We start from the raw sequence: 20025 nt of genomic DNA, 5'->3' as shown, positions 1-20025 counted from the left end.
GGTAGGTTGGGGATGGTCACCCCCAAACGCCTTTCTGTAGCTGTTAGGTAAGTAATTCAAATGAAACTTGCTGAGTCAGGGACACACCAGGGAGCAGTGGGGACTGGCCATGTCCGGGGCAGCCACTACTCAGCCCTGTCAACACGTTGTTGCTGGAAAGCTCCAGTGTCGCAGAATTTTCTGATCCTCTCCCCTCTCTCCTCCCCCAGGACAGCAAACTAGATTGTGATGTGAAATCTCCCAATTTAAATGTTGGTTCATGGGACTTCCCTGGCGGTCCGGTGGTTAGGACTCCGCACTTTCACTGCTGAGGGCATGGGTTCGATCCCTGACTGGGGAACCGAGATCCCACAAGACGCCGGCAAAAAAAAAAAAAAAAGTGGCTCAATAGTGTAAACACACACACACACACACACACACACACAGAGTGAAGGCCAAAGCAAACATGTTCGCTGCCTCTGGCCTAAGCACTGGCCACACACTTGGAGAGTGAGGCTGCCTCTTTCCCAGCTCAGGGCACAGTGAATGCCAGATAAACCCCTGTTGGATTAAGCCCATCCTTCCTGTTTCCAAGGACTGGCCTGCCTCCCTGCTTTGGGCAGGACCTGTCTCTACAGCTGAGAGGAGATGGGGCACATGGCTATTTACCTTAACGTGAGAAATTAGCTTCCAGTTGACTGAAAGGGATTTTGCAAACAAATCCTCCTCCCATGCCCACCTCTGCCATGTACCTAACGTCCATCTGCAGTTACAATTTTGCAGAGAACGCAATCCAGCTTTGAGGAAACTGAGGCCCCAAGGTCACCAGTAAGAGTAAACAGGACCTGATCATAACAACTATTTATTGAATGCCTACTACGGATGCACCTGGCTCAGGCCTCCAACTCAGTCACTGGCTTGTGCTATTTTGAGATGCCATTGATGGGGAATATGCCAGAACCCATCTGTTCATCACAGACCCAGCTTGAGGAGACAAGTGGCATCCATTAGATGTCACCTTCATGAAGCCTCTTAGACTTACTCCAGGTGATGCCCTTTCTCCAGTGCCAGCATCGAGCCTGAGTCCATCTCCTTCACGACACCAAACTACTCCAGAACTGGGGCTGTCTCACTCATTTCTGTAACCTTTGGGAGAAGCCAGGAAGCACGCTGGCGTGATGACTGTGGGACGACACCACCGGTGACAGGGTGACAGACTTGAGGAAGAGCAGGGAACTGAGGACTGCCGAGTCCTTTCCTTGACGAGTCCTTTCATCATCCCTATTTTACAGATGAAGAGACTGAAGCTCAGAAGAGGCAGACCTGTCCAAGGTCACGCAGTCACAAAGAGAGAAGCCTGGACACTCTGTGCTAGAAGCTGAGAGAGGAGTTACCTCACATCCCTCCCCTTTGGCCCCTCTTCCCCGTGGATACGGTTCTAGATGCACCAAGCCTGATGAGAGACAAGATTTGGGGACAGGGCACCAGATGCATGAGGCTCATGGTCCCATGGGGTGGGCATTAGGCCTCCCCCAACCTCATAAGGGCTACATTCTGTGCCTCTCCCAGGTACACAGCCAGCTACGAGGGGGAGAGCAGGGCCTCACAGCTTAGACTCTGCTCTGGGCACACATTGTGTAGTGCTTCGGGAAGCCTCCCTCTGGCTCCCATATACTATAAGTTTTACCCATAGAAACACATTTGTTTACGGAGGCAGCCCGCCCCAGCGCCCTGGAAAAATGACCATGTCCAGTCCCCAGTGTCCGGGCACAAGTGAATCTTCACATTTTCTCCTCTGTTGAGGGATCAGAGAAAAAGCCTGGGGAACCTGCGAGGGAAGAGGCTAAAGAGGAGGAAGGGGCAGATGACCAACCTCAGGCCTTCTGCCCTTGCCTAGAAATGTCACCGCCCCCCCCCCAAACTAAACAGACAGGCCTCCCGGTCCTCTGCTTTGGCCCTGGGCCCCACCAGCTTCACCCTGTAAAGACAGCTCTCTTCCAAAGGGGTCACACACCCCAGAGCTCACCTAATGGTCCCAAATTCAAACTCTGATCCTTCTGCTAGAACACAGCCTGCCTTATGGTCCCCTCTGGAGGTGAGGACCTCCCCGACCCCCTCTTCCCCTACTGCGTTCCTCACGGGGGCTTGCCTGGCGTTGAGCCCCATTCCTCTGGGCTGAGCTAACTGTTGCTCTTGGTGTGAGTAGCTCCATCACTCCCTAGGCCTGTGAAGGGACACACCTAGGCTGCCAAAGGTGTTCTGCATCTTAAAGCAGCTGGGCCAGCTCTTGCCGTCCCCAAACTCTCCCTCCAGCTGGAATCCCATCTCAAGGGCCTCAGAGAACAGGCCTAAGCCCACTTTTCTGTTCTGATTCCTCCAGCCTGGGGTTCCCTGATTCAGCCCACTAATCAGCATCCCTAGAGGAGCAGAAGTGAGGTTTGCTGAGAAATGCTGGGCCCCTCAGGCTCCTTAAGGACTGGACCAAAGTCAGAGCTGAAGTCTGGGCTGCAACTTAAGCCAGGGATATTGGCAGGGGCTGCGCCCCTGGAGCGTCCGCTGGTACTGGCCCAGGTTGGAGCTGCGGGCGAAGGCCTTGCCACGCTGCAGGCAGAGGCTTCTCACCGCTGTGCGCCACCTGGTGGATGAGCAGGTGGGAGCTCCGGCGGAAGCTCTTGCCACACTCGCCGCAAGCATAAGGCTTCCGGCCCGTGTGAGTGTGTTGGTGCCGCGGCAGATGTGAACTGTCTCCAAAACTCTTGCTGCAGCTGGGGCACTTATAGGGCTTCTCGCCTGTGTGCGAGCGTTGGTGTTTAAGGAGCTTGGCGCTGTGGGAGAAGGATTTGCCACATTCTGGGCAGGCATGGGGTCGTTCACCCATGTGAACGCGCTGGTGCTCGGTGAACTGGGTGCGCTCACTGAAACCACGACCACACTCAGGACACTTGAAGGGCCGCTCTCCACTGTGGGTGCGCTGGTGCCGTAGGCAGTCCGAGCTGTTGGTGAAGTTCTCGCCACGCTCACAGCAACTGCAGGGCTTCTCCCCAGTGTGTGATCGCTGGTGCTTGAGCAGAAAAGAGCTGCGCCCAAAGCTGTCACCACACCAGGCACAGCGGTAGGGCTTCTGGCCCCTGTGTGAGCGCTGGTACTGCGCCAGGTTGGAGCTCAGGCTGAAGCGCTTGCCGCAGTCCCCACAGCGGTAGGGCTTCTCGCCCGTGTGCGTGCGCTGGTGCTGGATCAGGTTGGAGCTAACGCTGAAAGTCTTACCACACTCAGCGCAGGTGTAAGACTTCTCACCCGTGTGCACCCGCTGGTGTTTAACCAGGTCCGAGTTGCGGCCAAAAGCCTCCCCGCACTCCAGACATTTGTGGGGCCGGAGGCCTGAGTGGGAGCGACGGTGTTGGATGAGGTTGGAGCTCATCCAAGTTTGGATGAGGCTGAAGCAATGGCCACACTCAGGACAGGGGTATGGTTTCTCTCCAGCGTGTACCCGGTGGTGCTTAACCAGATCTGAGCCAAGTCGGAAGCTTTTGCTACACTCCGGGCAGCAGTAGGGCTTGTCGCCCTCATGGCTGCTTTGGTGGTGAATGAGGTCAGGGAGGTAGGCTGCGGACAGTCCACACTCCTGGCACTCGAAGGCTCTGGGGACTGCAGGATAGTTGGTCTTGGCAGGGGCTTCCTCCTCCCCAGGGCCAGAGACTGACCTACGTAGGTACTGCAGGCCCATCATCATTTCCCGGGCGGCCGGCTGCCCCGGCCACACCAGGAAGGACCGCTTGGGTGGAACAACTCCACAATCGAGGGCGGACCTCGGGACTCCCTGGGATCCTGACGACCGGTTCCCCCGCTTCTCGGCCCCGTCGGAGTCCTCCCTTGCCGTTTCTGGAGCCACCGACTCCAGAGCGGTAAGAACGTACCATTTCTTAGATACCAACCACTGAGCTCACAAGCACAACCACCACAGCTGGGGACACTCTGGACCCAGGGATTCAGCATCGGAAACGGAAATGTCCACCAGCCCGTACAGTTCTAGGAAGTGGCAGCGAACGGTCTCGGTAGGTTTAACCCTCTCATTCACCTGGCGGAGCAAGTGCTCCCATCTGCAGCCGCTGTCAGGAACCTGATACTTTCCGCTTGGCTCGGGGTTCTCAGTCCGTCAGCGCGGACTTCGGTACCCCGGCCACCAATGGGGGTCGGCGAAGCGAGCCTGAAGGAAAAGGCTGTTGCTGCCAAGGACACGCTGGGGGCAGAGTAGACAAGTCACCTGGAGAAGCACTGTACTGAGACTCCATGATCGGATGTCTGGGTTCTCCAGAGGCACCGGCCCACCCGAGTCCCTTGAGAGAGCTTCCCATCCATCCTAAGCTAGGCGTCTTAAACTTGGCGCGGACTACATATCCCAGCATGCGCCGCACGCGCCTCTGGGGCTCGCACTACGATTAGATAACCACTACTCTCAACATGCCTTCTGCAACTGTGCAAGCCAGAGCACCGGGATCGAGAACTACAACTTCCGACTTGCATGACAACTGCGGCGGCGCTATTTAAAAAGCGTCAGAGAGGAGGTGCCTGGCCACGTCCCGCTCTTCCAGTTCCGCTCCCTAGGATGAGCTGCGAGGAGAGGGGCGGAGCCTTAGGCCTGAGCCAAGATGGCGGCTGCGAAGCTAAGCCCCGCGGACTCGCTCTCATTCTGCCTCGCGCAGCTCACGGCGGCGGCCGGGGAGGGTCTAGGTGGGGGAAAGGACACAGCTACCAACGAGACACCCTTGGGCCGTGCGCTCTTAGCCCTCCGTACGCGCCACGTCAAGGCAGCTGGGGGAATCGAGCGCTTCCGGGCACGCGGCGGGCTCCGCCCCCTTCTCGTGCTGCTAAGGCGAGCGGCTGCAGCGGGTCCCGCCCCGTCCCAGGCTGGCCCAGGCTCCGCCCCCTCGTCGGTCGAGTCAGCGGCTTCTGGCCCCGCCCCTTCTCCGGGCCCCGCCCCCTCTGCTGCGTCGTCATCGACGCCCTCGCCACCAGCGCGCCTGCGCAAGACGCTGGACTTGGCGCTCAGCATCCTAGCCAACTGCTGTACGGAAGGGGAGTGCCGGGCTGAAGTGCGCAGACTCGGAGGCATCATCCCTTTGGGTAAGTGCTCCGCCCCCATTTCCTAGAAGGATTCTACCCACACCTCTGTCTGTGTCTGGGCCTGGGCGGAGTCTTGAGTTCTTTGTGTTGTAGCCTGGAATATCGTGCTTTCTGACGGCGCAGCGCCCGCAGCTCTCATGATGTCATGACCCGTGACGTCACTGCTCTCTCTATAAATTATACCCTAGCCCTCTTAGATCAGATGCCAATTACCTGGGTATTGGTTGTGGAGCACCTCTCTCGCATCTGGGCTGGTGGAGGCCAAAGGGTTATTTGATGACTCTCAAATGATTCTTACTCTCCATTTATGTTCATAGCAGGCACTCAGTGCCTACTGTGTCCAGCCTTGTGCAGGGCTCTGAAATCCCATTTGATGAGCTGGGGGTCAGAAAGTGTAGTGGTTGAGAATGTGGGCTCTGCAGTCACCTAGACCCATCCGAGGCTAGGATTGTAAAATGGAGTAATAGCTACCTCAAAAGACTGGAATAGGGAGAAAATGAAATACAAAGATAGAACGCAGATATCTAAGTCTGGGTACTTCTAGTTATTAAAAATTAGCACAGTGAGAACAAATCCTGGGAATTCCCTGGCGTCCAGTGGTTAGGACTCGGCACTTTCACTCCTGGGGCCTGGGTTCTGATCCCTGGTCGGGGAACTAAGATTCTGCAAGCCTTGTGGCACAGCCAGAAAAAAAAAGAACAAATTCTAAGCCAATATTTTATAACTATAAATGGAGTGTAACCTTTAAAATTTGTGAATCACTGTATTGTACACCTGAAACTTATTTAATATTGTACATTAACTACACTTCAATTTTTTAAAAAAGAACAAATCCTAACAAAAGATAGCAAGCTTTTCTGTTTACCAGCTAAATTGGCGCCTTCTAGTGGCAATGTTATGAACACAGTTTACACTTCATTGCCAGCTATGAAATTATGCCTATTTTGATGAAATCTTAATTTTTTTTTTTTTTTTTTTTTTTTTGCGGTACGCGGGCCTCTCACTGTTGTGGCCTCTCCCGTTGTCGAGCACAGGCTCCACGGCCATGGCTCACGGGCCCAGCCTCTCCGCGGCACGTGGGATCCTCCCGGACCGGGGCATGAACCTGCATCCCCTGTATCAGCAGGCGGACTCTCAACCACTGCGCCACCAGGGAAGCCCAAAATCTTAATTTTTTTGATAAAATAAAACATTAATATATTTTAAATTTTCATTGACAAGAGACCTGGCACGTTAATAAGTCCTCAATAAATATAAGTTTTGTTGTTAGTGTATAACCCCTATCATTCATTCACTGTTTTGTATTTTAAATATCTCCTGAACCCATCCACTTCTTTGCCTTCTTCCATCACGTGCCCAGAGACTGTGCTGGGCTGTGCTGGTAGCTGACTTGGGTCAAGCTGTCTTCTCACTATTGCAACAGCCTCCATGTTGCTCCCCCTGCCTTATTCTTTCCCCCTGTAATCCATTCTCCCCATGGCTGCCAGATTTCATCATGTCACTTCCATTCTTAAAACCCTGTGTGGCTCCCAGTGCCCTCACATTCAAGTCCTGAGCCCTTGGCCTGATCAAGGCCCTTGATGAAGTCATAGCATAAACACTAGATCTCACCTCTGGGCCTTTGCAAAGATTACTTCGAAACCTGAAATGCCCTGTAACACTCCCATCCACCATCCTTCTAGCAAATACCTACCTGTCTAACCTTCCAGACCCCACGGTGTTAGGCCTATTCTGGAGGCCTTCCCTGACTCTCTCAGGCCATGCTCTTGAGGTGATTAATGAGAGAGACAAGAAGGGGTAGAAACCTCAAGAGGCCAAACCCTCTTGCAGTGACTATTCTTCAGTGTGTGAAGACAGACAGCATCCAGAACCGAACAGCCCGTGCTCTGGGGAACTTAGCCATGGAACCTGAGAGCTGTGGGGACATCCACTCTGCTGGTGAGCAGGCTCTGAGGGTGGAGCCACCTAGGGCTTGGGGGTGGGAGAAGGGCTTGGGTGTCTGTCCTCGCTCACCTTCTGTCTTCTTCCCTCTCTAGGTGCTGTTCCCCTGCTTGTTGAGGGCCTGACAGCCTGCCAGGACTCACAGTGCCGCCAGAGTGTGGTTCGTGCCCTCCGCAACCTGGCGGACTCACCCCAGCACCGCCTGGCCCTGGCAAAGCAGGGAGTGGTGCGCCCGCTGGCCGAGCTTCTGGCCGCTGCCCCAGACCCTGCGCTGACCTTGGCCTTAGTCCGTGCCCTCCTGGAGCTGAGTCGAGGCTGCTCCCGGGCCTGTGCTGAGCAGCTAAGTCTGGGTGGAGGACTAGGCCCACTGGTCAGCCTGGCCTCCCACCCCAAAAGAGCAGTGCGTGAGGCAGCCATCCTGATCCTTGCCAATCTGTGCGCCCAGGGCCTGGTAAGGCCTGCGCTGGGCAATGCTGGTGGTGTGGAGGTGCTACTAGGTGAACTCCAGCGGCGCCGGGGCCCCAGCGGGGCTAGCCCAGCCTCCCAGCAGCCCCTGGTGCGGGCCGTGTGTCTGCTGTGCCGGGAGGCTATCAACCGGGCCCGACTGCGGGATGCTGGTGGTTTGGAGCTGCTGATGGGCCTGCTGCGGGATCCTCGCGCCAGCGCCTGGCACCCTCGTGTTGTGGCAGCCCTCGTGGGCTTCCTCTATGACACTGGGGCCCTGGGCCGGCTGCAGGCTCTGGGACTTGTACCTCTCCTGGCTGGGCAACTATGTGGTGAGGCTGGTGATGAGGAAGAAGAGGGAAGAGAAGCTGCTTCCTGGGACTTCCCTGAGGAGAGGACTCCTGAGCGGGCAGAGGCCGGAAGCTTCCAAAGCCTCAGGTGAGTTCCCCCTTGATGCTGTGGGGTAGAGTCTTTTCACTACCCTCACTCTCCGCCCATTCTGTCTCGGTGAGACTTTTATTGACTCTGATTCCTAATTCCTTGTTCTCACTGAACATGACCACTTTCCAGTCCCCATTAAATACACCTCTTCTCCCTTGGGGCCACCTTTGACCTTGGCTCCACCCCAGCACCTCTGAACTTTGGGGCCCAGACAGGTTCCCTGGAAGGTAGTATGTGCACTGGTTCTGATGATACCTTCTGGCATCTAAGTTCTTATTCTGGTACCACCACCTACAAGCTGAGTCATCTCAGGAAAGTTAATTAACTTCTCTGAGCATCGGATTCCGTGTTAGTAGAACGAAGAATAATACATACCTACCCCATAGAGTTGTTGTAAAGATCAAATGAGGGTACTTTACACCTTACCTGGCACTAAGCAGCGCTCAGTAAACGTCAGCCTTCTGTGAACTCCTGACCTCATTTCCCACTGCTTTCCTGGTGCCCACTGTACTCTTACACACTGGCCTTCTAGCTAGTTTTTGGACCTGGCAGATAAGTACCATCTCAGGGCCTCTTTGGTTATTGTTCCCTGTGCCTAGGGCACTCTTCCTCCAAGATGCCTTGATGAGATCTCACCCTCATCAGCACCCAATTTTAAAATGTCAGCTCTCCCCTCCCGTGGCTCTTTTCTGTTCCCTTTTACTTTGCTCCATATGCATCACTTCACACCACACTAACTGCACGCTAACATACCTTGTGGTTTCTTATTTTGTTATCTGTTTCTCCTCACTAGAATATAGACTCCAGGAGGCAGGACCTTTTGCTCACTGCTTCTCCCCAGCACCTGAAACGGGGCTTAGCACACAATAGGCATCAGTAATTGCTGAATGAGCTGGGGTTTACCCCTACCTCCCTTTTTCCCTGACCCCCGCTCGGGCCCACCCTCTCTCCTGGCCTCTGTCACCTCTTTTTGCACAACCCATCTTTTGGCCCTGCCCCCTCCCCTCGGCTCTGGGTTCCATTCTCTCTTTCTCCCTCGGCAGGTCCTGGCTGATCTCCGAGGGCTATGCTGCAGGCCCGGGAGACATCTCTCCCGACTGGTCCCCAGAGCGCTGTCCGCCGCCGCCAGAGCCGGCCAGTCGGGCCAGCCCCTCCCTGGGCCCGACCTCGCTGCGGACGCCCCGCGCCCTGCGCCCACCCAGCCGCAGCCCAGCCGCCACTGCCCCCGAGGAGCCCTGGGGCCATGAGGGGCCAGCGCTGCTGCTGCTGTCGCGCTTCTCCCAGGCTCCCGACCCCAGCGGGGCGCTGGTGACCGGCCAGGCCCTGTGCGGCCTGCTGGCCTACGTGACGGGCGCGCCGGGCTCGCCGAGCCCCCGCGCGCTGCGCATCCTGGCGCGGCTCACCTGCAACCCCGCCTGCCTCGAGGCCTTCGTGCGCAGCTACGGGGCGGCGCTGCTGCGCGCCTGGCTCGTGCTCGGCGTCGCCCCCGACGACTGGCCCGCGCTGCGCGCCCGGCCCGCTCGCCGCAGCCAGCACCAGCACCGGGAGCTGGGTGGGTCTCTCTGCCCACGTGTGAGGCCACGCGCCCCTGCATGCCTTCCATGCGCCCGCCCTGCAGCTCACCCGCTGTCTCACTGCCCTCCTCCACCCACTGCCCACCGTTTGGACAACCTCAGCCCCTAGGTGGTGGCGGGGAGGGACTCCCTTCTGCTCCACTGTCCCCCACACGAAGAGTTCTTCAGCCTCTGCCTGAGCCTTGGGGCCCAGAGACCCCAGCACTGGGCTTGGCCTGAACAGCTTAGAATTGTGCCTGTCTTCGTCTCCTTACCCAGTGTCTTCTTGGTTCCGCATTGTCCGGACTCCTGCACTGTCCTTGACTACCACTGGGCCCACTGATGGTGAACCCAGGTTCAGGCACCATGTCCTCCCAGGCCCCACCACCCCTTCCAGCCCTGCCAGGGACTGCCCGGGCTTCTGTGCCCTGTTTCAGTCCTTGAGGGCCCAGACTCACTCCCTGACCATCTCACTCCCCGTTCTTGCCCTTGACCTCCAGTTCCTAGTGTCCAGACCCCGTCCCTCCAGGGCCTTCAGTCATCCCCCTCTTCCTTGCCCCGGGGTTGTTCGCCCCCGTTCCTTTCGGGGACCCAGAGGCCTGTTTTGCCCATCCCACCGCCATCTTGGATACCAGCTCCCAGCCTGACCTGCTTTGCCCACCCCGGCAGGTGAGATGCTGCTGCAGAACCTGACCGTGCAGGCCGAATCGCCCTTTGGAGTGGGTGCCCTCACTCACCTGCTGCTCTCTGGGAGCCCTGAGGACCGCGTGGCCTGCGCAGTCACCCTGCCCTTCATCTGTCGGTGAGGGAGGCGTGGGTCCCTCGCAGGGGTGGGGGGAGCAAGGTTGCTGTTCCCCAGCCCCGCCCTTTCCCACCTTCTGAAAGGTTCTCTTTTCTCCCCGAAGGAAGCCCTCTCTGTGGCGCCGGCTGCTTCTGGACCAGGGTGGCCTCCGTCTCCTCCTCTCAGCGCTCACTCGGCCAGCTCCACACCCGCTCTTCCTCTTCTTTGCCGCGGACTCCCTTTCCTGCCTCCAAGGCCTGGTGTCTCCCAGTGTGAGCCCGGCCCTCCTACCTGCGATTCCCTTGGACCTGGACCCGCCCTCCCCTTGCCTCTATGAGCCTCTGCTGGGCCCCGACCCCACGCCGGCCCCTGACCTCCACTTCCTGCTGGACTCAGGCCTCCGGCTCCCTGCCCAGCGAGCGGCCTCAGCCACCGCCTCCCCCTTTTTTCGGGCCCTGCTAGCTGGCAGCTTTGCCGAAGCCCACATGGACCTAGTGCCACTGCGGGGCCTGTCACCCAGCGCAGCCAGGCCTGTCCTGCATTACTTGCACGGCTGCCGGGGCTGCGGAGCTGCCCTGGGGCCCGTCCCTCCGCCGGGCCAGCCCCTGCTGGGCTCAGAGGCTGAGGAAGCCCTGGAAGCTGCTGGCCGTTTCCTGCTGCCTGGGCTGGAGGAGGAGCTGGAAGAAGCCGTGGGCCGCATCCACCTGGGACCCCAAGGCGGCCCAGAGTCAGTGGGTGAGGTCTTCCGCCTGGGCCGGCCCCGGCTGGCTGCCCACTGCGCTCGCTGGACCCTGGGGCCGGGGCAGTGCCCACGGAAGCGGGCCCTGGCCCTGGTGGGGCTTGTGGAGGCAGCAGGCGACGAGGCGGGGCCCCTAACTGAGGCCTTCCTGGCTGTGGTGATGGGGGTAGAATTGGGGAGCGAGGGTCCCAGCCTAGACGGTTGATGTCCCCTGGGAGGAGACCCGAGGATGAGTTGGCTGTGAGGAGTTCTCCCTCAGAGCGGCACAGGAGGAGGCCGAGCAGAAGGGGTCCCCGTCAAGGACCAACGACAGGGTGGACCGAGACCCCAGGATGATGATCTGAAGGCTCAGGAGTGAGAAGCCAAGGCGAGGCATGGGGGCCACAAGATGGAGGGCCGCCCAGGCCCCCAGGCACTTGGCCTGGCTCAGCTTTCTGGAGTTGGAATTAAACACTTCGGAGTTGGCTACCCCTGTTGTGTGGTGTCTCTGCTTACCTTCCTGTGGTAGTACCCCAACCCCTTCACCCATCAAGTAGGGTCCTGTCCCAGTTTCTGTGTCTCAATACAGGCCACCCTTGGCGTACAGGAGTTGTTTTCTAAATTTTTTATTTATTTTTGGCTGCATTTGGTCTTCGTTGATGTTCGCGGACTTTCTCTAGTTGCGGCGAGCAGGGGGCTACTCTTTGTTGTGCGCGGGCTTCTCATTGTGGTGGCTTCTCTTGTTGCGGAGCACGGGCTCTAGGCGCGCAGGCTTCAGTAGTTGTGGCACGTGGGCTCAGAAGTTGTGGCTTGCGGGCTCTAGAGTGCAGGCTCGGTAGTTGTGGCGCACGGGTCTAGTTGCTCCGCGGCATGTGGAATCTTCCCGGACCAGGGCTCAAACCCGTGTCCCCTGCATTGGCAGGCGGATTCTTAACCACTGCGCCACCAGGGAAGCCCAGGAGTTTAGTAAGTAATTATGCGCTGGTTCCTGGAGCCCTGGGATATGGTTGAGTTCCCAGGCTTCTGAGGATGTGGTTTTAGGCCCCAGGGGAAGCCTGCTTCCTGCTGAGGCTACTTCATTGCTCAGATAGCCACCCAGCTGGACACAGACGTTGATCAGGACTAAGAGGGTTGTGCTGAGGGGATGTGAGTGTGGGGATGTACATCCAAGACCTTGGCATTATGGTTTCCTCAGTTCCCTTCACCCATCGTGGGTCTTTAGTCTCTGGATCCATTTTCATCTCTTGGGCCAACTGTCCTGCCATTTTTCTGAGGGAAGACCTACTGTGTTCTTCAAGCCCCTGAGGCCCTTAGTCATGCCCAGAGGGACCTGGAGCCCTAGGCTGGCATTCAGGTGAGGAAAGGGCTTGCATTGCTTTGGTCATCCAGGCAGAGTCTCCATAATCTGGCTCCCAGATCACTGGCCACTTAGGTGGCAGCCTGACTTTGAGGACAGTGTCTGGACTGGGCCTGTCAACTAGCTTCTGGGGAGCTAAGGTTGCCCCTTGCTGCCTCTGTGCCTCAGGGAGTGTCCAGGTCTCTGTTCTCAGGCTGTGCCTTAAAACCACCCAGAGAGGGCTTCCCTGGTGGCGCAATGGTTGAGAGTCCACCTGCCGATGCAGGGGACACAGGTTCGTGACCCGGTCCGGGAAGATCCCATATGCCGCGGAGCGGCTGGGCCCGTGAGCCATGGCCACTGAGCCTGCGCGTCTGGAGCCTGTGCTCCGCAATGGGAGAGGCCACAACAGTGAGAGGCCTGCGTGCCGGAAAAAACAAAACAAAACAAAACACCCAGCTGCTTTTTTTTCCCACTAATGTATTATATAAATGTTTATGTAAGGATCTGTTCATTTCACTCTCTGGCTTTTTTTTTCTTTTTTCTTTTTCTTTCTTTCTTTTTTTTTTTTTTTTGTGACACGCGGCATGTGGGATCTGCATGCAGTATCTTAGTTCCCTGACCAGGGATCCAACCCATGCCCTCTGCAGTGGAAGCATGGAGTCCTAACCACTGGACTGCCAGGGAAGTCTGCAGAGAGCTTTTTAAAAATACTGATGCCTGGGCCCTTTCTGACTGAATTGGACTGAGGGGAGGGTGACTTGGGCATCAGTATTTTGAAAAAAGCTCCCAGGTTCTGATTTACTGCTGGGTTGAGGAACCCCCTGCCCCCATTCCAGTGCTCACATCTGGACTCAGGTCTGGGTTGAGACCCACAGTCCAGTGGCTGCAGCCACACCTGTTGGGTCTGTCCACACCTATCTCTAGAGTTTCTCGTTTCCGACTTGATTTCTCAGGGTCTCAGTCCAGGGAAGGCCTCTTGTTCCTTTGTGGCTGGAGTCTGTGTCTTGCTTTCTTCTCTATGTTCAGCAGTATCTTGAGAAAGGGCTCTTTGGGGACAGGTGTGGCTCATCTCAGTGCTGGGGACGGCTGGCTGGGGTCTGGCTGCCTGGGAGTGTTTCCCCTGAGTCTGTGTGGGGCTTGGGCCTTGGTTTCTGTTTACCTGTGTCTGTATGTCTGTTTCCAACACTATGGCTTAGAGTCTGTGGGTGGGTTCATTGTGTCTCTCTGTCCCTGAGAGATTTCTTTGCATCTAGTTTGCGTGCCCTTTGGGATCTCTCTTTATGTCATTGTCACGGTCTCTAAGGGAAGGTCTCTGAACCTGGGATCTGACTGATCCTTAGAACATCACTCCCACCTCCAACCCCAAAACTCTGTCTGGAGCAGGCTCCCAGGAACAGCCTGGGTGGGAGGGGAGCTCTGTCTAGGACTCAGTTTTGGGGTGGCGGTGGGCTTGGGGGCCTCAGTCTGTGTCTGAGGGTCTCACAGGCAGAGGATCCCCAGCTTAGTCTGCAAGAGCCACTTTCTTACTTTGGCTCTGGCCGCCGGGGGCTCCCTGCAGCTGAGGCCAAGGCTGGGGTGTGGCCGTCTCCGCAGCAAGCAAGCAGGCTGGGCCTGAGTGGGACGGGGCCCCGGGCCCTCCCTCCCTTTCAGGCCCCCACCCCGGGTTCTCCCGTTCATTGCCCCCCCCCCCAGCCCTATCCCAGCGGGTCCCGGCTTCCTTACATGGTCACGGCTGAGCCTCCAGCTCCCGGACGTCCCCCCGCCCCCCGCCCCCACCGGACACGGCCCCCGCCCTGCTCGCCCCGCGCGGTCTGCCCGCGCCCCGTCATGGAGGACCTGGGTGAGTGGGGCCCGGGTCCCCTTGTCCCCAGTCCCTCCCCACCGCCCGGACCCGCTTCCCCATCCTGGCGCCCCCTCGCACTCCCGGCATCTTTCCATCCCTGTCTCCTGTCTTCTCGCTTCTGGTCTCTGCCGGCGCCTCCTTTCCGACTCCACGTCCCCCTTCCTGCCTCTCCCTTCCTGCCTTTGCCAGACTGGCTGCTTCCTCCCTTCTTCCCTCGCTCCACTCCTCCATCACTGGCTGCGGACGGATGGGCAGGGAGGCGCAGCGCCTGTCGGCGCCTGGGCTCAGGAGCTCTGGGAAGGGAGGAGTTAAAGGCACCTTGGGTCCAGGGACTGGGAAAGTAGACGGGAAGGGAGGAGTTAAAGGCACCTTGGGTCCAGGGACTGGGAAAGTAGACGGGAAGGGAGAATATGACATCAAGTTCTGGAGAAGAAAATGGGCTTGCCCTAGGGTTTTGGGAAGGAAAGAGTTAAGGGCCCTTAAGTATGGTAGGGGTCAGGTCCTTGGGGCAGAAAGTATAATAGATGAGTGCCAAGATGCCAGGGAGAGGTTAAGTGTTCCACCAAGGCGCTCAGAGATGCAGAGTAAAGGGGCAGGGACTTCTAAATTCTGGAAGGTAATGAGTTCAAAGGGTTCGGATCTGGGGATGGAGGGTGGGGGGCAGGGGAAGGGGGCGGCGTGTGTGTGTGTGTCTGTCTGTCTGTCTGTCAGTCGGTCTTGGGGCAGGAAAGAGCACCCAGGCATCTCATCCTCCCTGTCTGTTAGAACTGGGGCTGGAAGGCTCTGCCCTTCGTGGGAGAGAACAGGTTCCAGCACCCTGCAGTAGGGGGTGCTGCTCAGCTGGGGTAACGCGCACTGGTACGGTGAAGAATAAGCCAATCAGAAAGCAGGTCCCAGCAGACTCACCAATGAGGTGCATAGGGTGGAGCCCAGTGGCGTCTGGAGGTGGGCCAGAGCTGGGAGGGGTCTCTTTAGGTGTAGGGGGTGTGGCAGAAAGAGCATCCAATCAAAAAGCTGGTGTCAGGCATACAGCCAACTGAGCAATTTGGGGTGAAGCCAAATTTGGCTCCAGTAAAAAGCCACTTTTGACTGCATTACGGAAGATTCGGAGAATAAAAGAATCAGGTAGCTGAATTTGTATATGAATCTCAGGATGAGCCATGTGGGATGTTCTGATCATAAATAGTCCTTGCTGCCCTTCCACATCTCTGCCTTGGTCTGGCTTTGTGTTTCTTCTGATACTTGACCTCTGCTCCTAATACTGGCTTCCGTCCTCCTCAAACACTGCCCACTTAGAACACTTGTTCTCTGATCTCTTAAGGCCCTGTCTCTGCCTTAACCTTGACCTCCCAACCTCTCACCCTGACGGCCTCTCCCTGCAGATGCCCTGCTCTCTGACCTGGAGACCACAACCTCTCACATGCCAAGGTCAGCGGCTCTAAAAGAGCGGCCCCCAGAGCCCCTCACGTCTCCTTTGACACAGGTGAGATCAGATGCTGGGGACTGGGGCAACCACTAGGGCCAGGTTTGGCAGGGGCAAAGGGAATCTAGGCCTGAGTGGGTACGGTACAGAACAGGCAAGTACAGTACTGTACTTTACAATACAGTAAAGTACAGGCCTATCATCCCACACATATGTCCTTCTCTATAGATGGGGTCCGGGGAATCTTCAGGAGCCTCCGGGGACAAGGATCATCTGTACAGGTGAGGGGGCTGGGTACTGGGGGATGGGGGAGCCAATTGAGACTCAGGCTTGTATTCCCCACCCATGAACCCAGTCCCCCACCCTGTTTCCCAGCACGGTATGCAAGCCTCGGTCCCCGAAGCCTGCGGCCCCTGCAGCCCCTCCATTCTCCTCTTCCTGTGGTGTCTTGGGCACGGGTCTCTGTGAGCTAGACCGGTTGCTTCAGGAACTTAATGCTACTCAGTTCAACATCACAGGTACCAGGGTTACTGGGGCAGGGCTTGATGGGATGGGGGGCAGGGCAGGGCAGACACTAAGTGGGTATAGACTTCCCAGAGTAGCAGCTAAAGGGATACAAACCTTAACTGGGAAGGAGGCTAGAGCATGGCCCCATGTCCAGTGCCCTTTCTATCCTCTCTGCAGATGAAATAATGTCTCAGTTCCCATCTAGCAAGGAGACTGCAGGGGAGCAGAAGGAAGACCAATCTGAGGACAAGAAAAGGCCCAGCCCGTGAGTTTGGCATAGTTGGCAGGGCTGGGAGAGGGGTGATCAGTCCTGGATGCCTGAGTTACAGGAGGAAGCGTTACTCTGAGGCTCTAAGCTGACACAAGTTGTGTTCTTCACAGCCCTCCTAGTCCATCCCCTGTTCTTCCAAAACCTTCGGCCACCTCAGCCACCCTGGAGCTAGATAGGCTGATGGCCTCACTCTCTGACTTCCGTGTCCAGAATCATGTGAGTCACTCAAGGAGTGAGGGGTGGGCCAGTGTGGATTTGTGGCTCTCAACCCATTTTAGACCCTCCCACATTTGCTGCCTTGCTGACTCAACTCTCCTGTCCTCTCTGCTGCAGCTTCCGGCCTCTGGGCCAACCCAGCCACCAGTGCCAAGCTCCGTGAATGAGGGCTCCCCCTCCCCACCAGGGCCCGCTGGCAAAGGCAGCCTAGACACCATGCTGGGGCTGCTTCAGTCTGACCTCAGCCGCCGAGGTGTACCCACCCAAGCCAAGGGCCTCTGTGGCTCCTGCAATAAACCCATTGCTGGGCAAGTAAGTGGAGCCCTGCGAATAAGGGAGTAGAGACCCACAGACCCATCTTTACTGAGAGTCAGTGGGTATTATTGTTGTTCATATTTTACGGATGAGGAAACTGAAGCTCCAAGTCACACAGCAAGTAAGTGGCAGAGTAAGAATTCCAATCCAATTATTATTCTGGTCCTACTGTGTGCCAGGCTCTATGCTGGCTCCTTTACAAACCCCCATCTCAATTAATCTTCACAAAAGCCTCATTGGCTCCACCCACCAGTCTGGTTCAGGAGCTCCGGTCCTTGGCTTACCGACTGAGCAGATGTTACTGGCAACAGTGCCCAGTGGTTGACCTAGTTCCTCCTGCTAGATAAAGCACCCTACTGCCATCCTAGAATTTCCAATCTCAGCAAAGCAGGGTGGCATTATGATTTTCATGGGCCCTAAGCACTTTCACCTTCATGGGCCCCTTCTTCCATTAATAAAATATATTAAAAATTGCATTTTATCACTGTGTTGGTATAAAGATGAATATATTAGTATTATATATGAAGTCATTCTTCTCCTAGCTCATTTTTTCTTCTAATTTTAAAAGAAACTACAACATTTTTGTGTGTTCCTAAAGTATGCTGGGCCCTAGGCACTGTGCTGGAAGACGGGTTGAGTCTCCATCACTTACAGACTGAGTGACTTGAACGTTAGATTCTTCATCCTGATTGCTCAGAGATAAGATTCGAAATGTGCTACCTTGACTCACTGGGCACATGGCAGCCCGAGGGCCACTCTGACCCAGGCTTCACCCCCCAACTCGCAGGTGGTGACGGCACTTGGCCGTGCTTGGCACCCTGAGCACTTCGTTTGCGGTGGCTGTTCCACAGCTCTGGGAGGCAGCAGCTTCTTCGAGAAGGATGGGGCTCCCTTCTGTCCCGAGTGCTACTTCGAGCGCTTCTCCCCACGATGTGGCCTCTGCAATCAACCCATCCGACACGTGAGCCCCGCCTCTGTCTCACCCAGGCGCCTGTGGGATGGGCCTCATCCACTTACACTTCTCCCATCCCGACGCCCACCCCAGCCCCGTCCCTCGTTCTCGTCCACGGCCCTTTAGACTTCGCCCTCTCTCTTTGATTCCCAAGTTCCTGCTTAGGTCTCCCACACCTTACACTCATACTTCAACCCACTCACCTAGGTTCAGGGCGGAAGAGGCAGGGGAGTAGAAGTTGAGGGCCACACTGAGTGTTCCCTTTTATTCCCCGCAGAAGATGGTTACTGCCTTGGGCACCCACTGGCACCCGGAGCATTTCTGCTGCGTCAGTTGCGGGGAGCCCTTCGGAGATGAGGGTGAGAGCTTGACTCCCACCTTGAAAGCCGCGGGTCCCCTCGACATCCCTCCCTGCTCTCTTTGGGCCAGCGCACTACGACCTCCGAAGTCCTCGGGGCCGCGAATTTTCCCCTGCTCTCTCCTGGCTTCAACCTGTCCCACCTGTGTGTTCCCATCCCATCCGTTTCCGCTCTGCCCCGCCCCAGACCCCATCCCTCTCCGCCTACCGCCTCCCCTGGCCCCATAGCCTCAGATCTTGTGGGGCTCCTGGTGCCACCTCGCACTCTTTTCCTTCCTCCTACTCGGTTCCCGCTCCTAGGTTTCCACGAGCGGGAGGGCCGCCCCTACTGCCGCCGAGACTTCCTGCAGCTCTTCGCCCCGCGCTGCCAGGGCTGCCAAGGCCCCATTCTGGATAACTACATCTCGGCGCTCAGCGCACTCTGGCACCCAGACTGTTTTGTCTGCAGGGTGAGTGGCTGGGGGGCGGGGCCTGGGAGGGACAGGCCAGCGCGGGGTGGGACTAGGAGCCTGGGGCGGGGCGATTATTCAGAGCAGGGTCCTGGGGAGGCGAGGCTTCGCCTTTGAGGGCGGTGCGAGGGGCTGCGGGGGGGTCTTGGGACGGGGGGACGGGTTATTCAGCTCGTAAGGCAAGTTATTTCGTCTGGAGATCGGCGCTGACCCATCCTTTCGCGGTTGCCCTTCCCCAGGAATGCTTCGCGCCCTTCTCGGGAGGCAGCTTTTTTGAGCACGAGGGCCGTCCGCTGTGCGAGAACCATTTCCACGCGCGGCGCGGGTCGCTGTGCGCCACGTGTGGCCTCCCGGTGACCGGCCGATGCGTGTCGGCCCTGGGCCGCCGCTTCCATCCGGACCACTTCACCTGCACCTTCTGCCTGCGCCCGCTCACCAAGGGCTCCTTCCAGGAGCGCGCGGGCAAGCCCTACTGCCAGCCCTGCTTCCTCAAGCTCTTCGGCTGACCGCCTGCCGGGCTCGCCCCTTTGGGAGAGCGCGGCCCCCAAAACCTCGCCCTTCCCGAAAAGACCGGGCTCTCCAGACCCCAAGGCCTTGCTCTTAGAGCGTGGGGCTCCCCCAGCCCAGCTCCGTGAGGCCCCACCCCCTGGAGGGACCGGCCCCGAAGGTGCTGTACGTTCTCCATGGGCGAGTTCAGAAAAAGCCCCGCCGATCCTAAGGCCACGCGCCCCACGAAGTGGGTCGTACACTGGCAAGCGATCCCGCGTGAGCCCTTCACTTTATTCCCAGCCTTGAGGGAGCCCCCCGACTGGAGGAGGGCCCTTGCAATTCCCACGAATCCGAGGCCAGGCCAGGATGTCCCTCTCCCCGCCCCTCACTGCTCAGTGCACTTTTTTCTACCTACATAAACACACATTCCACGTCACACAGGTGCTGTGTCTCTGCGCGGGAGTGCCTCGCCGCGACGCCCCGCCCTTATACTGGCTCCAGCCAGTGATACGTTCTAGGCCACCGCCCTGTGGCGGGAGCCGGACCTTCAGACTCAGCCCTTGCAGGCTGTCCTTCACCTGTCAGATGCGCCTGAGGCTGGAAAAGCTGGCCACCTGCGCAGCATTGTACAGATGGTGACGAGCCGGGACGGGAGCTCAAGCAGGACCCACCAAACCTTCCCGTCCCCAGCCCCCCATCCTTTAGTTCCTTATATCCTCGAAATAAGCACTTAATCTGTACCCCTCCCACTCCCTTCCACCTTGCCACCTTGGCTGGTTTCCAGATTTTTCCCCCTCCTTAAAAGACCCTCAGAGATGGGGCTCCATTCAAGTGCCAATTTATGCCCACCCTTTGGATCTGGGCATTAAATTACAGCTTCCCTCA

At 57.5% G+C, this 20025-nt stretch overlaps 2 protein-coding genes across 5 annotated transcripts; both read left to right on the top strand.

Annotated features, from left to right (window-relative positions):
- Nucleotides 1-4115: 4115 nt before the first annotated feature.
- On the top strand, nt 4116-11459 carry ARMC5 (armadillo repeat containing 5). The gene is made up of 6 exons (XM_082600658.1): nt 4116-5100; nt 6931-7038; nt 7137-7923; nt 8970-9478; nt 10149-10281; nt 10385-11459. The coding sequence occupies exons 1-6, from the start codon at nt 4626-4628 to the stop codon at nt 11202-11204; spliced, it is 2832 nt and encodes a 943-aa protein (XP_082456784.1). The 5' UTR covers nt 4116-4625; the 3' UTR covers nt 11205-11459.
- A 2580-nt stretch (nt 11460-14039) lies between these two features.
- Nucleotides 14040-20025, top strand: TGFB1I1 (transforming growth factor beta 1 induced transcript 1; the record flags this gene model as incomplete). Of its 4 annotated transcripts, none has more annotated exons than XM_082645162.1 (11): nt 14040-14157; nt 15543-15643; nt 15812-15864; nt 15959-16101; nt 16268-16355; nt 16472-16577; nt 16695-16889; nt 17680-17853; nt 18122-18203; nt 18503-18651; nt 18891-20025. In XM_082645162.1, 11 exons carry the CDS (start codon nt 14040-14042, stop codon nt 19155-19157), a joined length of 1476 nt encoding a protein of 491 aa, XP_082501288.1. In that variant the 3' UTR covers nt 19158-20025. The 4 variants fall into 4 exon arrangements, with proteins under 4 accessions (XP_082501288.1, XP_082501289.1, XP_082501291.1 ...); XM_082645163.1 differs by having other exon boundaries at nt 14082-14157; nt 15482-15643; XM_082645165.1 differs by lacking the exon at nt 14040-14157 and adding an exon at nt 14393-14525.

This window comes from Mesoplodon mirus (assembly GCF_964341445.2).
Source record: "Mesoplodon mirus genome assembly, chromosome: 15".
In the NCBI taxonomy this organism is placed as follows: domain Eukaryota; kingdom Metazoa; phylum Chordata; class Mammalia; order Artiodactyla; family Ziphiidae; genus Mesoplodon; species Mesoplodon mirus.
The sequence above is the reverse complement of the archived record's forward strand: the minus strand, read 5'-3'. Positions and strand labels throughout refer to the sequence as shown.

Bases quoted from the DNA above. Each gene is read 5' to 3' on its own strand.
- ARMC5 (XM_082600658.1), top strand. From the start codon at position 4,626: ATGGCGGCTGCGAAGCTAAGCCCCGCGGACTCGCTCTCATTCTGCCTC. The intron at 5,101-6,930 runs GTAAGTGCTCCG...ACCCTCTTGCAG, and splicing joins CGGAGGCATCATCCCTTTGG to TGACTATTCTTCAGTGTGTG. The intron at 7,924-8,969 runs GTGAGTTCCCCC...CTCCCTCGGCAG, and splicing joins GGAAGCTTCCAAAGCCTCAG to GTCCTGGCTGATCTCCGAGG.